The sequence below is a fragment of the Camellia sinensis genome, chromosome 11 (genome assembly GCF_055761805.1).
Source record: "Camellia sinensis isolate YWXY chromosome 11, ASM5576180v1, whole genome shotgun sequence".
NCBI lineage: Eukaryota > Viridiplantae > Streptophyta > Magnoliopsida > Ericales > Theaceae > Camellia > Camellia sinensis.
The window spans coordinates 19,857,799-19,873,395 of NC_138971.1; the positions used below are offsets into that span (position 1 = coordinate 19,857,799).

Here is a 15,597-nt window from a genome sequence, read left to right on the forward strand (position 1 = left end):
TTTTAGTTGTTATTAAACTTCATTATAGTAAATCTTTTAATTTATATTTTAATAGTGATTTAATAAATTAATTTTGTTTTTGTAAGAAAATCACGCAATTAGAAGGAAGAATGGGCCAAGAATGAGAATAAATAAAGTTTTCAATATTGAATGGTGGGCCTTGGCTATGCTGTAATTCTCCAAACCCAGCAAAGACTTATATTTATAGTTTTCTATCTCTATTAGGTTAGGTTTTTATCGTTTATTTTATTATACATATATATAGGGGTGTACAAATAGTCTGTAATATGTGAGCGGCCTGAAACCCGTCTGCAGTTCAAGGTGGGCTTAGCTCGATTAGGCCTGAGCCTGAGCCCAGCCCGGGATCCTGGACCTAGACCGTCATTTTGAAGCTTAGTCTGACACAACCCATGAACTCGGCCTGCCTAGCCCCACCTATCGACCTACTCAAAGCCCACTCAAAGTTCAGCCCACCCGAGGCCCAGTGTCATTTTTTTTAAAAATAAAATAAAATTTTGATAAAAAAAATTAAAAAAATATTCATGCGCGGCCAAGTCCGAGCGCAGGCCTAGGCTCACCGACTTGACCCGAGGCCTGAATACCCCTTGGTCCTAGGCCTAGTTTTCTGCTTGTGAATTGGCCCGGCCCAAATTTCAGTAGGCGCCCGCCTGACATGACATGGGCCAAGCTAGACTAAATTTACACCCCTAAATATATATAAACTCTATTGTGGAAGGCATCATTCATTTAGTTGTTTCTTAATACAGAATTGTTTTTTCTTTTATGGAGTTCTAGTTTTCTTTGCTAAGGTTAGGAGTGAAACCCCAATGGATTGTTTGTAAATATTTTATGATTCAATCATAGTTTTCATTGTTATTGATGGGTTTAAATATTTTTTGGTTAAGTTTTTATTTTGTATAATTGTTTGTTTTATCGTACACTTTGGGCATGGTAAAAGCTTAGAATTTCCTACTAATCAAATAATTAGATTTTTATTGAGTAATCAATCAATCAAAATAATCAATCCTTTCGATATATTATTTATTCAAAATAACTGTTTTATCTTTTGATTGGAAGCATCCTTTCTCTAATTTTTAGTTGAGTTATACAAATTGAATCAGAAATATTTTATAAATAAAATATTGGTAGTGAATCCTTAATGCCTTAGTACTTTTATATTATTGTTACTTCAAATTATTTTTAATCAATTACTTTCTCAAAATCATTCAAATCTTTTTCAATCACTTGGTTTTTTGTTCGAATATACCAATCCCAGTGAATATGACCTCAGACTCACTCAGACTTTATAGTTCGAGACAATCTGCACTTGGGTATTAACATTTAAAGTTGTAGCATTAACAGATTGGGATAATATCAGCAAAAGTATTTTACAAAATGCCAATTTTACCCTTAGATTCACAGACCCAATCTTTTCATCTTCCATCTTTTTCATCATTTTCACCTCTATGCATATGGATCCAAACCCCACCATTTTTCAAGAATCACCATTACAACTCACAAGAATCATCATTGCAGCACCACCAATAATCAAACAAGCATTTCCATCACAACCCCAATAATGGAATAATAAAATCAATTCTTAGAAGCAATTAATCAAACATGTATTATGCATACACCTGCTACTACCCCACAAATTCAATAATCAAACTATTCACTTGCTTTTTGAAGAGCCTATTATCAAGTTGGTCTCCATCGTCAAACTATCAAAAGCCGCAAGTCTCAATTTCCATATTTTCCCAGTTTGGTAAGTAATGTTGGATTGTGTAGAGTTTCTTCTCTGCAATGATGAAAATGGTGAAGACTTTGGATCCCTGGTTTTGATCCGTGGAGATCATCTCTGGTTGCCTCCAAGTCAGAGTGTCAAGTATTAATTATATTTTATTTAATTTTAAACTTAGATTTTGTTGATCATGTTCGTTTATGATAGTGTATATGAGGGGGAAGATGCTGATGGTGTAGGTGGTGGGATGAGGGTAGAAGGGGGAAAGTGGCAGTGATTCATGATTTGCCCTTTTTTTTTTCTCAAACCAGGAATTTGTCAGCCATTGTAGATTTGAGACTAGAGATTTGGATGTTGATGATTTTGATGGATTTGGTGGAGACGAGCATGGTAGCATTATTGGGATTTGGGTGTTGATTTGGTGGAAGTGATACAGATAGGGCAGAGGTGTGAACTTCTCAAAATCAACTGGTGGTGAGAGTTATAGTGTAAGAGGGAATCTGTAGTAGGGGGAGGTGTTGAGACTAATTCTGTAATTTTGTTTTAAATTATAAGGGTAACAAGGTAATTTTACATTTTCTGTTAACTTAGTTAAAAGGCAAATTCTAACAGGGAGTGCAATGTAATTTATGAAAGTTGGAGGAAGAATCTGTATTAAACTCAAATTCCAGAGGGTGTCAGTGTAATTTACCCTATTTTTTTTAAAATTTTTGGTGGTTGTGTTCTTCTAAACTTGTGTTGCTTGGAGGTGTTCACTGTTGCTTTGATGGGTTATGCTAAATATTTGTGTTCAACAGACCATTTGAACAAATACAACTGACAAAGCATCACAAAATATCCAAGTTCAGAAAAATAAAAAGCTCATATGCAGTTGTCATCAACAAAGCTCTTTTAACTAGGTTGTGTTTGAATCAATGATTTGAGTACAATTTGTAGGTGAAAAGAAAAATGAAGTAAAAAATGAATGAAATATAATCTAATTTTTTTACACTCATCTCTTTTCATTTCATTTCCCTCAACAAATTCTTAGTCAAATTCTTAATCTAAACAAAGTCTTACATAATCTCCCACATTTAAATGATTTCACGTCACAATACATTTTGTGGGTGCATGAAGCTCTCATGAAAGCGGGATTTGGAGAGGATAAGATGTATACAGTGGAACTAGGCAACCCATGTCAACAAGCAATTATCTAAGCAAAATTATTGAAATGTATTGAAACTGGAGACTTTCTGTACATATGCAATTTAAATGGGAAAAGAATGTTGGATTTATTCTTCCTTCAGTTGTTCAACATTATTCTGAGGTGAATGGTGGATAGAATCAAGACTGGAAGAAAGTAAGCCATTAAAACATGACCCTGTTAGACATAAAAAAAAATATATGGAACAGTAACAAATGATATGCATATATATATTGATTACAAGTGCTGCTAAATACCTCCACCTTTTCTCTTTGGATTCCCCACTTCTTTAGACTCCCACCCACCTAAGTTACTCCCCATTTTTTCTTTGAACACCCACCTTAATCTTAACTATATCCCTACTTCTTCTGGCATGGAGAGGCTGGGGAGGGGCAGGGGTGATGGAGAGGGGCAGATGAGGGTAGTTAGGGGCTGGGGAGGGTGGCCCATGCGGGGAGGGGTCAGGAGGGAGGCTGGGGTGGGGTGGGGTGGGGGGTTAAGGTTAGGGTTTGGGTTAGAATAGGTTAGGGATGGGGATAAAATTGGAATTTCATGTTATGGTAAAATTATGGATAAAAAAATATGAAAGGGTGAGGATCCATAGAAAAAAAATTGGGTGCTAGAACCACCGCATGCTCATTGCTCAAATTAGACAGCTACACTACAAAAAGCAAATGACGTACCTGCAGTTCTGAGGAACCCTCCAGAATGATAAGGATGATCTCTTCAAGCTTGGTGGCAAAGACATATATTGTTTCCAATCCTCGAGCATGACTCTAAGATCATGAAGCTTGTTGACCAGACCAAAACAACAATTTGCATGCATTGTGCAAACTCGATTCAAATCTTTGCTTGGTTCACAAAATCCGCCAAAGTTGGCAGTATTCAAGAATCTCATCTTCAGATCAATATCTAAGACAAAAGCATCAAATTTGATAATATTAAGGACATCCTGGTCATGGGATTCTGGATATACTTCTCGTGAGGAGTACCAGAACTTGTAAAACTCTATTGACCGGTTATTGGACCTGACAAAGTTAAATCCTCCATTTGGCCTGTTCTCCAGATCGTAAGAGCTTCCCATGAAATGATCGCATGCAATTTGAAAATCTGCATCCAAATAAAACCGGGGAAATGGGTCCCTAAACCACATGATATCAGCATCCTGGGGGAGGAAAACCAACCAAAAGATGTTGAAAATATGAAGAAAAATTTTCAAAATGGCTGACTTGATTGGATAAAGATAATGTTAAGCATGGAAAGTCAACATGCTAAAGCTTACATACGTTGGATATGAAAATGAATTTGTTTGCACAGTGACAGTGTGTTCGAACAATACACACTATCTAATTGGTCCAAAACTATAAGTTCCATATTTAAAGTGTATTGACCCCACCTAAACTTGTGGGCTCCACAATTTTGGACCAATCAAAATGCATGTTTTGTTCACACACCTGGTCAGTGGATACTAATGCTGCATCAGTAAATACCAATCCTTCCAAGAATGTCTTATGACACAAAATAAGCACAGATGAGGTTACAGACAGCGAGTCAAAAATCACCAAATGACAATGGAAAGTTACTGAACGCCAGGTACCTTTAACTGACAAAAAAAAAATAAAAATAAAAATAAAAATAAAAATAAATTAAAAGAAAAAGAGAGAATCATTTTGCCCCCCTGATTGGCCATAACTGGTTGTACTCTAGGAGCTATTGCCTATCTATCGAGCATTCTTTCTACAACTTCTAGCATTGTGAAGCCCCCCTTGAAGGGAGACAGAGGTTAGTGGGAAATGACAGATAAGGCAACGAAAACCAAAACAATTGAACCACAGAAACTCAGAATGAAGCAGCTTATGTTAACTATGATGAAAAGGTGGAAGTGCCAAGCATTAATGATTTACATACAAATTAACCTTTTCAACATTTCTAAAAGCAATATCCTATGTGGCTACACTACAACAGCTACAATATCAAAAAGGTGGGACCAAGAAGCACATTAATGATAAACCTATGACGCAGATCACCATTCAGGCTACTTTAAAGACCATTTGCACAGCTGAAAGTGTGAAGCATTGAATTAATTTGAGACAATCAAATGCCACATATCACATAGGCAAATGATAGTCTGCAACAACTCTACTTTCTATGAAATGACAATTGAGCATCATTTTGTGTTACAGAACAATGACTTTAGGCATAGATTTTATTCTGGATATCATTAAGAACATGCCGGTTTTTGACAGAAAACATTGCATGAAAGGAACAGTGATCAGAGCAACAGCGTAAAGAAGAAAAAAATTTAATAAATGAGCAAGCTTTTCATTAGGTCCTCTGTTTCTCTTAGTTAAGGTATATCAGACAGGTTCATCCACAAAAGAAGCCTATAAAGCTTAATGGTGTAAAAGGACCAGGGCAAGCTACTGCTTAGTAATCACTTATTGGACAACACATTTCTTGTAGGAACCAGTCGAACAATGTCCAAAATTGCTTGTTATTAACATAATGAAGCTGAAAATTTAACTCCATGTGATGGAGAGCAAAGAGAAATTTGAACATATTTTAGGCGCAAGAAGCATCAGCTGAATAGAGTCTCTTTAGGAATTTCAATATATTTAGGATTCTACTTCTTTTATTTTACTTTTTCATTTCTTTGGACATGCCTATATATCTGGTTTGTGTATGATCGTTAACAGATATTTTTGGCATAATTGAAATTTGAAAGCATTTGATAATACCTTTGTTTCCCCTTCACTCTATCTATCTGCAAGCATAACCATGACCTTGACCATCTGTGGTTTTAATGGATAGCCATACTGCCTTAGAACAAGAAGTAAAATACTAAAATGTAATAAAATTCCTATGTGATTCCAAAATAGACTCAATTGGACTGACCACTCTTGTCCCTAAAACACATCCAAATTCATCCTCTTTGATCCCCATCAACATGCCAACTATTTCACCTAAAAAAATAAAACACACACAGAATACTCACGTAGTTATTAGTCAAATTATAACTGATCACTATAGTATACAGAAAAATCAACATAAGCAATGAACTTTAGCTTTGAAGTGTCCCTGACTCAAATTTTTCCTTTGCTTCCTTTCATTGTTATTCATCAAACAATTCTTCCCATTTCTCCACACTACTCCATAAATTCATTTTTGATTATTTACTTTTACTTTCTAATCTCATATCCTCCTTTTTTTGCATTTCTTTTTCCAAGTAAAATATAAAAAATGACTCGAGGTGTCTTTAAATAATAGTGAGTCCATATATAATGTGTATCAATCCAACAGCAGCATAAAATTTATGTGAATCATTTTCCGTATAAACTCACAAATGACAGCAAAAAGAATCATAACCAAACATCATAAATATGATCCGAGATGATTAAGCTTCCATGCACAACAAATTACCACATACAACTTTGTTACGCTTCTTCTTAACAAAGCAAAATGTGGTGCAGAGGTGATTTGGCACAAGAAATAAAACAAAACATCAAAAAATTCACAGAGAAGACTACCATATGTATGTTTCCTTAATGCACCAATCAGGGTTAATAAAATATTACTTCTTCAAATGTTGATCAATAATATGAACTGATGCTGGTCAACTTAGAAGTGATCTAAATATAACAGGAACATAAGTGTAGAAAAGCACAGCTTCTCATACAAAAATTGAACAAAGAGGAAATGGAAAAATAAGAACCTCCAACTTGTTTTCTCAAGCTGAAGAAGATAAATAAGTGGTTTTTTTTTTTTTTTTTGAACTGATAAATAAGTGTTTGAACCAGAGAGAGAGAGAGAGAGAGAGAGAGAGAGAGAGTACCGTGAAAACAAAGTTGTATCCCATTTCAAGAACAGACCGCAGGAAATCAATCCTTCTCCACATCATCCTCAAGTACTCAGGGGTCATAAAATATGCCTCCCGAGAGAAGTCGATCCCTTCAGTGATTAGAGAAAAGCAATGGTCGTGTACAGCCACACAACGAGAAAATGCTCTCTCATCCAAGGTAATAATCACTAAATGATTCAGAAGTCTACGGGTGCCATCTCCAATTCTAAAGCTCTCAAGAAAGAGATCTAAGATTGAATTTGGAGCTGCCCAAGCTTCATTTAAAGTTGTTAAAATAACTGTTCCATCTCTCATGGCAGCATTCTTTAACACTCTTTCAAGATTGTACTCATCACTACCCTACGATTGTTAAGAAAATTCAATGCAAAAGGAGAAGTCATGCAAAACATTATGCAACACTAAATCAAACATATAAAAGTATAAAATCATGATATAAAGAGAATAATGTACTACCTAATATTATATGATTTATCACCAGGTCTACACACATGATAATTACTACATTTCATTAGAATGACAAGGAGAAAACCACACAAGCATTGTTGATCGCAGTCTCTATACAAAAGGGTATGCTAATTGTTCAAACTAACACAAAAATTGTCTAACAAGTAATATATACATTGATCTGAAGGAATAAATGTATTAGACTTAAAAACATAAACAAATAAATTTAAAAAATAATAATTATCCAGTTCGGATCATTCTCATAATTCCACATAAAGAATAAGAGCATTACCAATCCACTACCACGTTTGTGGAACTTAACGATGTTATGATCTAAAAAATCTCATAGAAATTGTTAACAGACACAAATTCAAGATGCTACAGTCACTTAAAAGAAGAAAAAGAACAAGAAAGACAAAAACAGTTCAGTGCTAGAAATCTTAAGAATCTAAACAAAGTAGGTAGAGAGCAGGGGGAAAAAAAAAGAGGAGGGCAAATTGTAAGAAACTACTAGAAGACTAACTTTATTTCAAAAATCAGCTCAAAATCTGATTGAGTACTATATTTCAAAATAATGTATCATCCAACTAGTACTGATAAAACAAGAACATTTTATCTGTGTTACATAGACTCATCTGTGTATCCAAGTCTCAAATTTCATCTAATTCTCATGTCCAAGACAACACAGCTGGATTTCATATTTCTTAAATACTTCTTTTACTTTCTCAATGGTAAATTCACATTTACAAACTAAAATTAATCATTTTATGTATTAAATGCATGGTTATATAGTAATCAAGAGTACTTGCACATACTTGTTGAGTGCTTGTCCAACTAGGCATAACACATATCTCACACTTAAAAGTCAAGTATCCAACATGTTCACAAATTTTCAAGTCCATGTTACCAAGATTTTAATGTAATGGAACAATGAGATTGGACAAATATTAGTAATAGTAGGTACATGAGTCCAGCCCCTACATGTGTCAGTGTCACATCATCCTCACAACCTCTGGTGACTTCTCCTACAAGCTTCATTTACCACATGTTGAACACACAAGGTAACATATGCACCAATTACATCATCGTCATGTTCACACTTGCCAAGGCAGCCTGTGGTTGGGCATATTGCCACATTGAGCTCATTCGGTTGCTTGGCTCACCAATAGCCCCTCCAAATGAGGCCCTCAATTCTGAAGTATGAAGGCAGGCCCTTTGTGTTACCTAGGCTGAGAGTAGTTCCTAGAAACCTCACTCGGGACCACCAGAGGACTTGTGGACTAGAAGCTAGAGTTCAAGAGTTGTTCAGGCACTCACCATCCACTCCTCTCAAGGCGAAGCATGCTTGGACCAGTATTAGAGAGAGAAGCGGCCTTAACCAAGACAGATAATTCCTTGCTGGGCATACCACACCTACCTTTGAGTTATTTTGACGTACCTAGAAAAGAATTTATCCTACTGTTTATCCTCGTATGACACTACCCCAACCAATTTTCCCTTCATTTTTCCTAGCCAAGGGGACTTGGGACTTAGAAGGTGATGTTAACACTATGTGGAACTCGATGGCCAATTGTATGAGGAGAATCTCAAGGGAAGTGCTTGGAGAGTCAAAAGGAACGGGATCTAGCTCTAGGGAAACTTGGTGGTGGAGGGAAGAGGTTCAAGCGGTAGTTAAGGCAAAAAAAGAGTGCTTTAAAAAGTGGCAGAATGATAGAACTGAGGAAAACCTTAAGAGCTATAGATTGGCTAATAAGGAGGTCAAGAAAGTAGTGAGAGAGACCAAGTTGAAAGTATATAATGACCTATACACTAGACTAGATAGTAAGGAGGGAGAGAAGAGGGTATACAAACTTGCTAAGATACGGGAGAGGAAAACAAGAGATTTTAATCATGTAAAGTGCATCAAGAGTGAGAATTCTAAGGTATTGGTGAAGGATGATGAGATTAAGGAAAGATAGAAGAATTATTTTGAGAAACTATTAAATGAGGAACATAGAGGTACGACAACAAGGGAAGAAATAGCTAGTGATACAATAAACCAAGACTATAGGTTCTATCGCAGGATTAGGAACTTTGAAGTGGAAATTGCACTTAAGAAGATGAAATCAAATAAGGCTTTAGGATCCGATGATATCCCTATTGAAGCTTGGAAGTGTTTGGGTAAAAAGGGAGTTGGTTGGTTGACTAGGTTGTTTAGCAAAATTTTGTTGACTAGGAACATGCCAGATGAGTGGAGGAAGAGTATTTTAGTGCCAATCTATAAGAATAAAGGTGATGTCCAGAATTGTAACAACTATAGAGGAATCAAGCTAATGTGTCATATAATGAAAGTGTGGGAGAGGGTGATGGAACGCCGATTACAAGATATAACAGAGGTGTCAGATAATCAATTTGGGTTTATGCCTGGTAGGTCAACAATGGAAGCGATCTATCTTTTGAGGAGAGTAATAGAAAAGTATAAAGAAAAGAAAAGAGACATTCATATGGTGTTTATCGACCTTGAGAAAGCATATGACAGAGTGCCCCGGGATATAATATGGTTGGTGTTAGAGAAGAAAGGGGTGATAAAAGGTTACATTAACGTGATTAGGGACATGTATGAAGGGGTGGTGACCACTATTAGATTGCCAGTTGGAGAGACAAATGAATTTCCTATCACTGTAGGGTTACACCAAGGATCTACCTTAAGTCCTTATCTTTTTGCTTTAGTTATGGACGAGTTGACGATAAATATTCAAGATGACGTGCCATGGTGCATGCTTTTTGCAGACGATATTGTGCTAGTGGATGAGACTAGAGAAAGAATTAACATAAAATTAGAGATTTGGAGAAAAGCTCTTGAATCTAAAGGATTCCGGATAAGCAGAACTAAGACAGAATACATGGAGTGTAAATTTAGTAACAGTAACAATGAAAGCAGAGGAGAAGTGAAGATTGAGAACCAAGAATTGCCTAAGAGTGAACATTTTCGTTATTTAGGGTCGATTATCACAACAGCAGGAGAGATTGATGCAGATGTGGCCCATAGGATTAAAGCGGGATGGTGTAAGTAGAGAAGTGCGTCTGGGGTATTGTGCGATAAATGAATACCCATTAAACTAAAAGGTAAGTTTTATAAAACGGCTATTAGACCAGCTATGTTGTATGGGACAGAGTGTTGGGCCACTAAGAAACAACATGTAGATAAGATGAATGTGGCTGAGATGAGGATGCTAAGGTGGATGTGTGGTAAGACTAGACAAGACAGGATTAGGAATGAGTGCATTCGGGAATGGGTAGGAGTAGCACCGATAGAAGATAAGTTGAAAGAGAATCATTTGAGATGGTTTGGTCATATTTAACGGAGACCAACAGAGGCAGTTGTAAAGAGATGCGATGCTGTAACGGTAGATGGAAGTGTTAGGGGACGGGGTAGGCCTAGATTAACGTTGACTAGTGTTTTAAATAGAGAAATGAATCTATTTAATTTGACTAATGAAATGGCCTTTGATAGGGCCGTGTGGAGAAGAAGGATTCATGTAGCCGACCCCATTTGATGGGACTTAAGGCTTGGTTTGGTTTGGTTTGGTTTTCCTAGCCAAGGGGATTGAGCCACGTTTCTCAACTCAGATGGCTCCTCCCATGCATGCAAAAGACACGCAACACAACTTCACCACCTTGCTCTCCGTCACGGTATGCTCCCTAAAACCACCCTCTCTTTCTCTCTCTCCCCCCTAAGACTGTCCTTGGCTCTAACCTTGAGTGATCCCAGGCCATAACAATGTTTTTCATCTTCCCAAAGCAAGCTCCTCAGACAACACACCTCCTACCATCTACAGGGATATGTCAAATACAAACAGCTACACTTATGACCTCTTATTAAGTGAAAAAAATATATAACTTCCAAGATTACAAGGTCAATTCATGTTTTCCTCCAAATTATGCCTCAATTCCTATTTTGGTCCTTTAAGGGAAAAAAATCCCAATTTCTTCCCTAAACTATCGAATTTTTTCAATGTAGCTTTATTGCTAATTGATGTCCAAATTGCTAACAAGAAATGTAACTTGGCATTGACCCGAGCCTAATGTGACTTGACCCCACCTTAAACTTAGGAAAATCCATAATTTTTTTTTAAATGTCTTTAATAATGTTGTTAGCAACCAATCTTTTAGTTTCCTATTTATATTCGAAGTATAGTGAAAAATTGATCAACATTTAATAAAAGGTGTGGTTGGTAACCATGTTTTCTCTAGATTTCAAATATTAGAGTACTTCTACTTTAAAATCAATAAATTACAAATCATGGTTACTAAACACACTTTCAAAAAGGCTTGTTCAGCGACCACCCTTTCACATAATTCAGACAACAAGTGAATTGCGCCTCGGGAAGTGTTGGCAGCGCTTGAACCATGTAAATCATAAAGTTGACTAGAAGTGTGCTGACAACGCTTGAACCCTGGTCAAGGGGAGCTTCTATTTCCACACATGATTTCCTCTCAGTGCACACATCTTTTTGGTTCAAAAATTGTAAGGTCCCGGTGTCCCACATCGGGAATGGATGGGGAGTTCCTGTGCTATAAAAAGTAAAAACCTGAAGCCTTATATAGCATCGAGGCCTTTTCCCGAGTGGTGAAATCCTTAGCAGAACTCCCTAGTTAACGTGCTTAGGCTGGAGTAGTTCTGGAATGGGTGACTCACTGAGAAGAACAAATCCGTGCTGGTGTGGCCCAAAGCGGACAATATCAATGACATGTGAAGGGTTGGGGCGTTACAAATGGTATCAGAGCCGACTCTCTGGAGTACCGAGTGTGGGCCCCTAGCGTCACTCGGTGTATGTGGGTGAGCTTGCGAGCTGGCAAGCTACTGCATGGGGACGTGCAGTCCTAAGGGAGGTGGATTGTAAGGTCCCGGTATCCCACATCGGGAATGGAGGGAGAGTTCCTGTGATATAAAAAGTAAAAACCTGGACCCTAATATAACATCGAGGCCTTTTTCTGAGTGGTGAATTCCTTAGCAAAACTCCCCAGTTAAACGTACTTAGGCTGGAGTAGTTCTGGGATGGGTGACCTACTGGGAAGAACAAATCCATGCGGGCGTGGCCCAAAGCGGACAATATCGATGACATGTGAAGGGTTGAGGCATTACAAAAATTAACTTCCAAACAAAACTATTTGGTTTGGTTATATCTTTGATTTGGAAGTTTATTTCCAAATAAAGTTCATTGGTCCAGAAGTTGATTTCCAAACCAAATAGTTTCGTTTGAAAATTAACTTTCGAACAAAAATTTCAAAAATTAATTGTGGGAATGAAGATAATGTGGTGTGTGGAAATAAAAGCTCCCTAGGTCATGCGCATGTTAAGCGTAAGTCCTAACATATCAGGCGGTCAAGCCCAAGTTGAGCACTTGTTGAGTGCTAGCCCCAACATCTCAGGCGCTCGAGCTCCTTCCTGTCAAGCACTGTTTCTAGGATATCTCATGCGCTTGAGCTCGTAGCAGGCGCAAATCAAGCACATGGCTTTCAACTCCTATCCTAGCAAGCTCAAATCAAGCAGGGACCAAGGATCATTATGAAACTTGGGTTCAATACACTTAGCACCTTTACATTTTCACTATAATTTCACTTTGGTCCCTTCATTTTTAATTGTGATAGTCAATCTCTTACATTTTAAGTCAAGTTGCGATGTCACCCTCATCTATCTACCATTAATGAGGTCAACAAAAATTAAAAGTGAAAGGATCTAAGTGAGATTTTAATGAAGGTGCAAAGACTAAAGTGAGATTTTGATGAAAGCGTAAGGGCTTTGATAAGATGAAAAAATGTCACATTTAGCTTACATAACAAGTTCCGTCAACCTTATTAACGATAGATGAATAGAAGGTGACATTGCAACTTGACTTAAAATGTAGGGATTAACTGTCACAATTAAAAGTGAAGGGACCAAAATAAAATTACAAGGAAAATGTGGGGTGCTAAGTGTAATTAACAATAAAAATTTGATGCAAATTGACTTGAAGAACATGCAAGTCTTGTAAGTGGGCTAGTGCCTAAAGGTAAGAGATAAAAATATTGATGTGGACAGGTTCGGAACATATCATATACCTTTCTTGGCAACAAAACTGATGCATCACCTGCTGAAGAGTAACTCTCAAGTAGTGAACTCAATCACTCAATGACACTTAAACTACTAGTCTACTACCAACCCAACATCACAGACTTCAGATGTTTTGATCATCAGAAATAACCAATCAATTCTAACAATAAGTTTCAAAACACAATTCAGATTTAAACGAATATTTAAATAAACTAAACATAAATAAGTCAAATTTACATTTATAATACTTTTAATGCACAAAAACAAATCACATAACGGAAACACAGATACTCCCAATGGAGTGGGTACTATAGTGTGTAGGTTCCACAGCAGGCCCCACCCTGTGTCGGTGTTCGAAGTGTGGGTCCCACAGTATTATGTGATTTATTTATTATCTTTTTCCTTACATTTGATATCCTTATCAGATTGATGTAACTATTCCACAACAGGATCCATGCACCAGTCATAGCAAAACAGTTACCAACTCAATGCAAAAACATGGAAACTCCAAAAAATTTTCCACGATAAAAATAAGAAAAAGGCATTCTTCCCTCATGATCAATTTTCAACCTCAAACAGAGACCAAAAACACAAACAAAACACCAAAAGGCATTAAACCAAGTATCAGATGCCAGACGCAAACAGAAATAGAAATTTCAAGGGTAAATTACAAATACAGTGCGGTTTGCTTTTTCTTAAATTACAGATGATCCTGTAGTTACCATTTGTCAGAATTTTTATTTAACAGAAACAATAAAATTTCTAACTACCCTCCTATACAAAATAATAAAATTACCTAACTAAAATATATTTATCAAATCATTAAAAATGTGATTAGAAACTAAAAGGATGGGACGTAATTTTTAAAATCACATAGGGCAATCCATAATTTTAGTAAACAATGTAATTTATCCAAATTTCAATAACCACAATGACACAAACAGTACCAACTTTAAACGAACATTCACAATATGCACACAAATTTTGCTAAAAACTGCAAAAATAAACACAAATTATCTTCATGATCGCAGACGCAAATCTCATAGAACGAAATCACACAATCGACTCTCTTCATTTTCCAACTAATTTGACAAACAGAGGCGACAATAATGGAGAAATTAAACTCACAGCTGTAGAATTGTCGGCGATAGAGGGAAGAAAGTAGCGAAACCGAGAGGGGGGATCGAAGGAGTCGGGGAGTGGAAGGCCGGCCAAGTCGGCGGCTTTGAAGAGGACGAAGCAGGAGAGAAAGACGGCGGCGAAGAAGCAAAAGACGACAATGCAGCGGCTGAGGAAAGCGGCGGCGGAGGAGGAGGAATCAGGCAGCATTTCGAAGGAAGTAGCCGCCGGAGACCGCAGGGGATGAATGGAAAATTTGACGGCAGTTCGATCTTGCTCGGTTTTGAAGAGCTGCTTGTGATTTTGTATTTTTGAGGCATACAGTATTTGATACCGTTATAAATTTGTTTGATAAAAATTATTTAATAAAGTTAAAAGGTAATCTATTTATCTACAAAATAAATATTCTAAATTTTTATTTTTTATTTATGAACTACCTATTCAAAAATAAATAAGTAAACAAATGAGATAAAATGTGGGGTCTTAGTATGTGACTGATTTAGGGATTGTTTGAGATGATCTGAATAAGCGTATTTTTTGACTTTTTATAAAATATGAGTTAGGTTTGAAGTAATATGGTAGAAAGGTGATATGACTTAAATAAGATGATGTGAGTTAAATATGATAGTGACTTTTTAACTTTTTAACTTTTTTAAGAGATGTCAAACCAAGTCTTAATTTATTTTAACGTTGCGAAAGGTATAATTTTAATTTTTACTTTTAAATTATCAATTGGCCATTAAAAAAAATTAAAATAATTGGTAAAAAATTAAGACTCATAAGGTCATGTTATTTGGTCTAGAGTATGATATTATCTAGTAATAAAAACATATTTAATGAAATTATTTGATGAGAATAATAAATAAAAAAATTTTGAATAATTTTTTCCAATTGTATCCTCATTGTCGGTTGGTTGTCAAGTCAAAAAGTTCACTGGAAAATCCGTCGGCGGCTATGGCCAACAACAGCAGTAGTAGTGGTGACGATATAGACAAATAGGTAAATTAGATGGACGGATAGGTGACACGTGGACAAATAGTAGAATATATATATATATATATATATATACTAGCAGTTGACCCGTGTTGTAGTGGCCTGGGTTAGTTTAACCGACCCATTTTCGTTGTGGTTGGGACACGAGGTTGTCGTGGGTGATGTGGACCATTCTGGGTAGGTTT

General features: G+C 36.5%; 1 protein-coding gene across 2 annotated transcripts; it reads right to left on the bottom strand.

Moving 5' to 3' along the window:
- Window positions 1–2,558: 2,558 nt before the first annotated feature.
- LOC114294583 (uncharacterized protein At4g15970) lies at window positions 2,559–14,754 on the bottom strand. 2 transcript variants are annotated; one of them, XM_082893642.1, is made up of 4 exons: window positions 14,429–14,754; window positions 6,757–7,122; window positions 3,608–4,089; window positions 2,559–3,070 (listed from the first exon to the last, which is right to left on the bottom strand). In XM_082893642.1, exons 1-4 carry the CDS (start codon window positions 14,627–14,629, stop codon window positions 3,013–3,015), a joined length of 1,107 nt encoding a protein of 368 aa, XP_082749768.1. In that variant the 5' UTR covers window positions 14,630–14,754; the 3' UTR covers window positions 2,559–3,012. The 2 variants fall into 2 exon arrangements, with proteins under 2 accessions (XP_082749768.1, XP_082749769.1); XM_082893643.1 differs by having other exon boundaries at window positions 2,559–3,101.
- Window positions 14,755–15,597: the final 843 nt, after the last annotated feature.

Excerpts from the sequence above, each read along its gene's own strand:
- LOC114294583 (XM_082893642.1), bottom strand. The coding sequence starts at position 14,629 with ATGCTGCCTGATTCCTCCTCCTCCGCCGCCGCTTTCCTCAGCCGCTGC. Across the intron at positions 7,123-14,428 it reads TCGCCGACAATTCTACAGCT|GGTAGTGATGAGTACAATCT; the intron begins GTGAGTTTAATT and ends TAACAATCGTAG. Across the intron at positions 4,090-6,756 it reads GATACAACTTTGTTTTCACG|GATGCTGATATCATGTGGTT; the intron begins GTACTCTCTCTC and ends TTCCTCCCCCAG.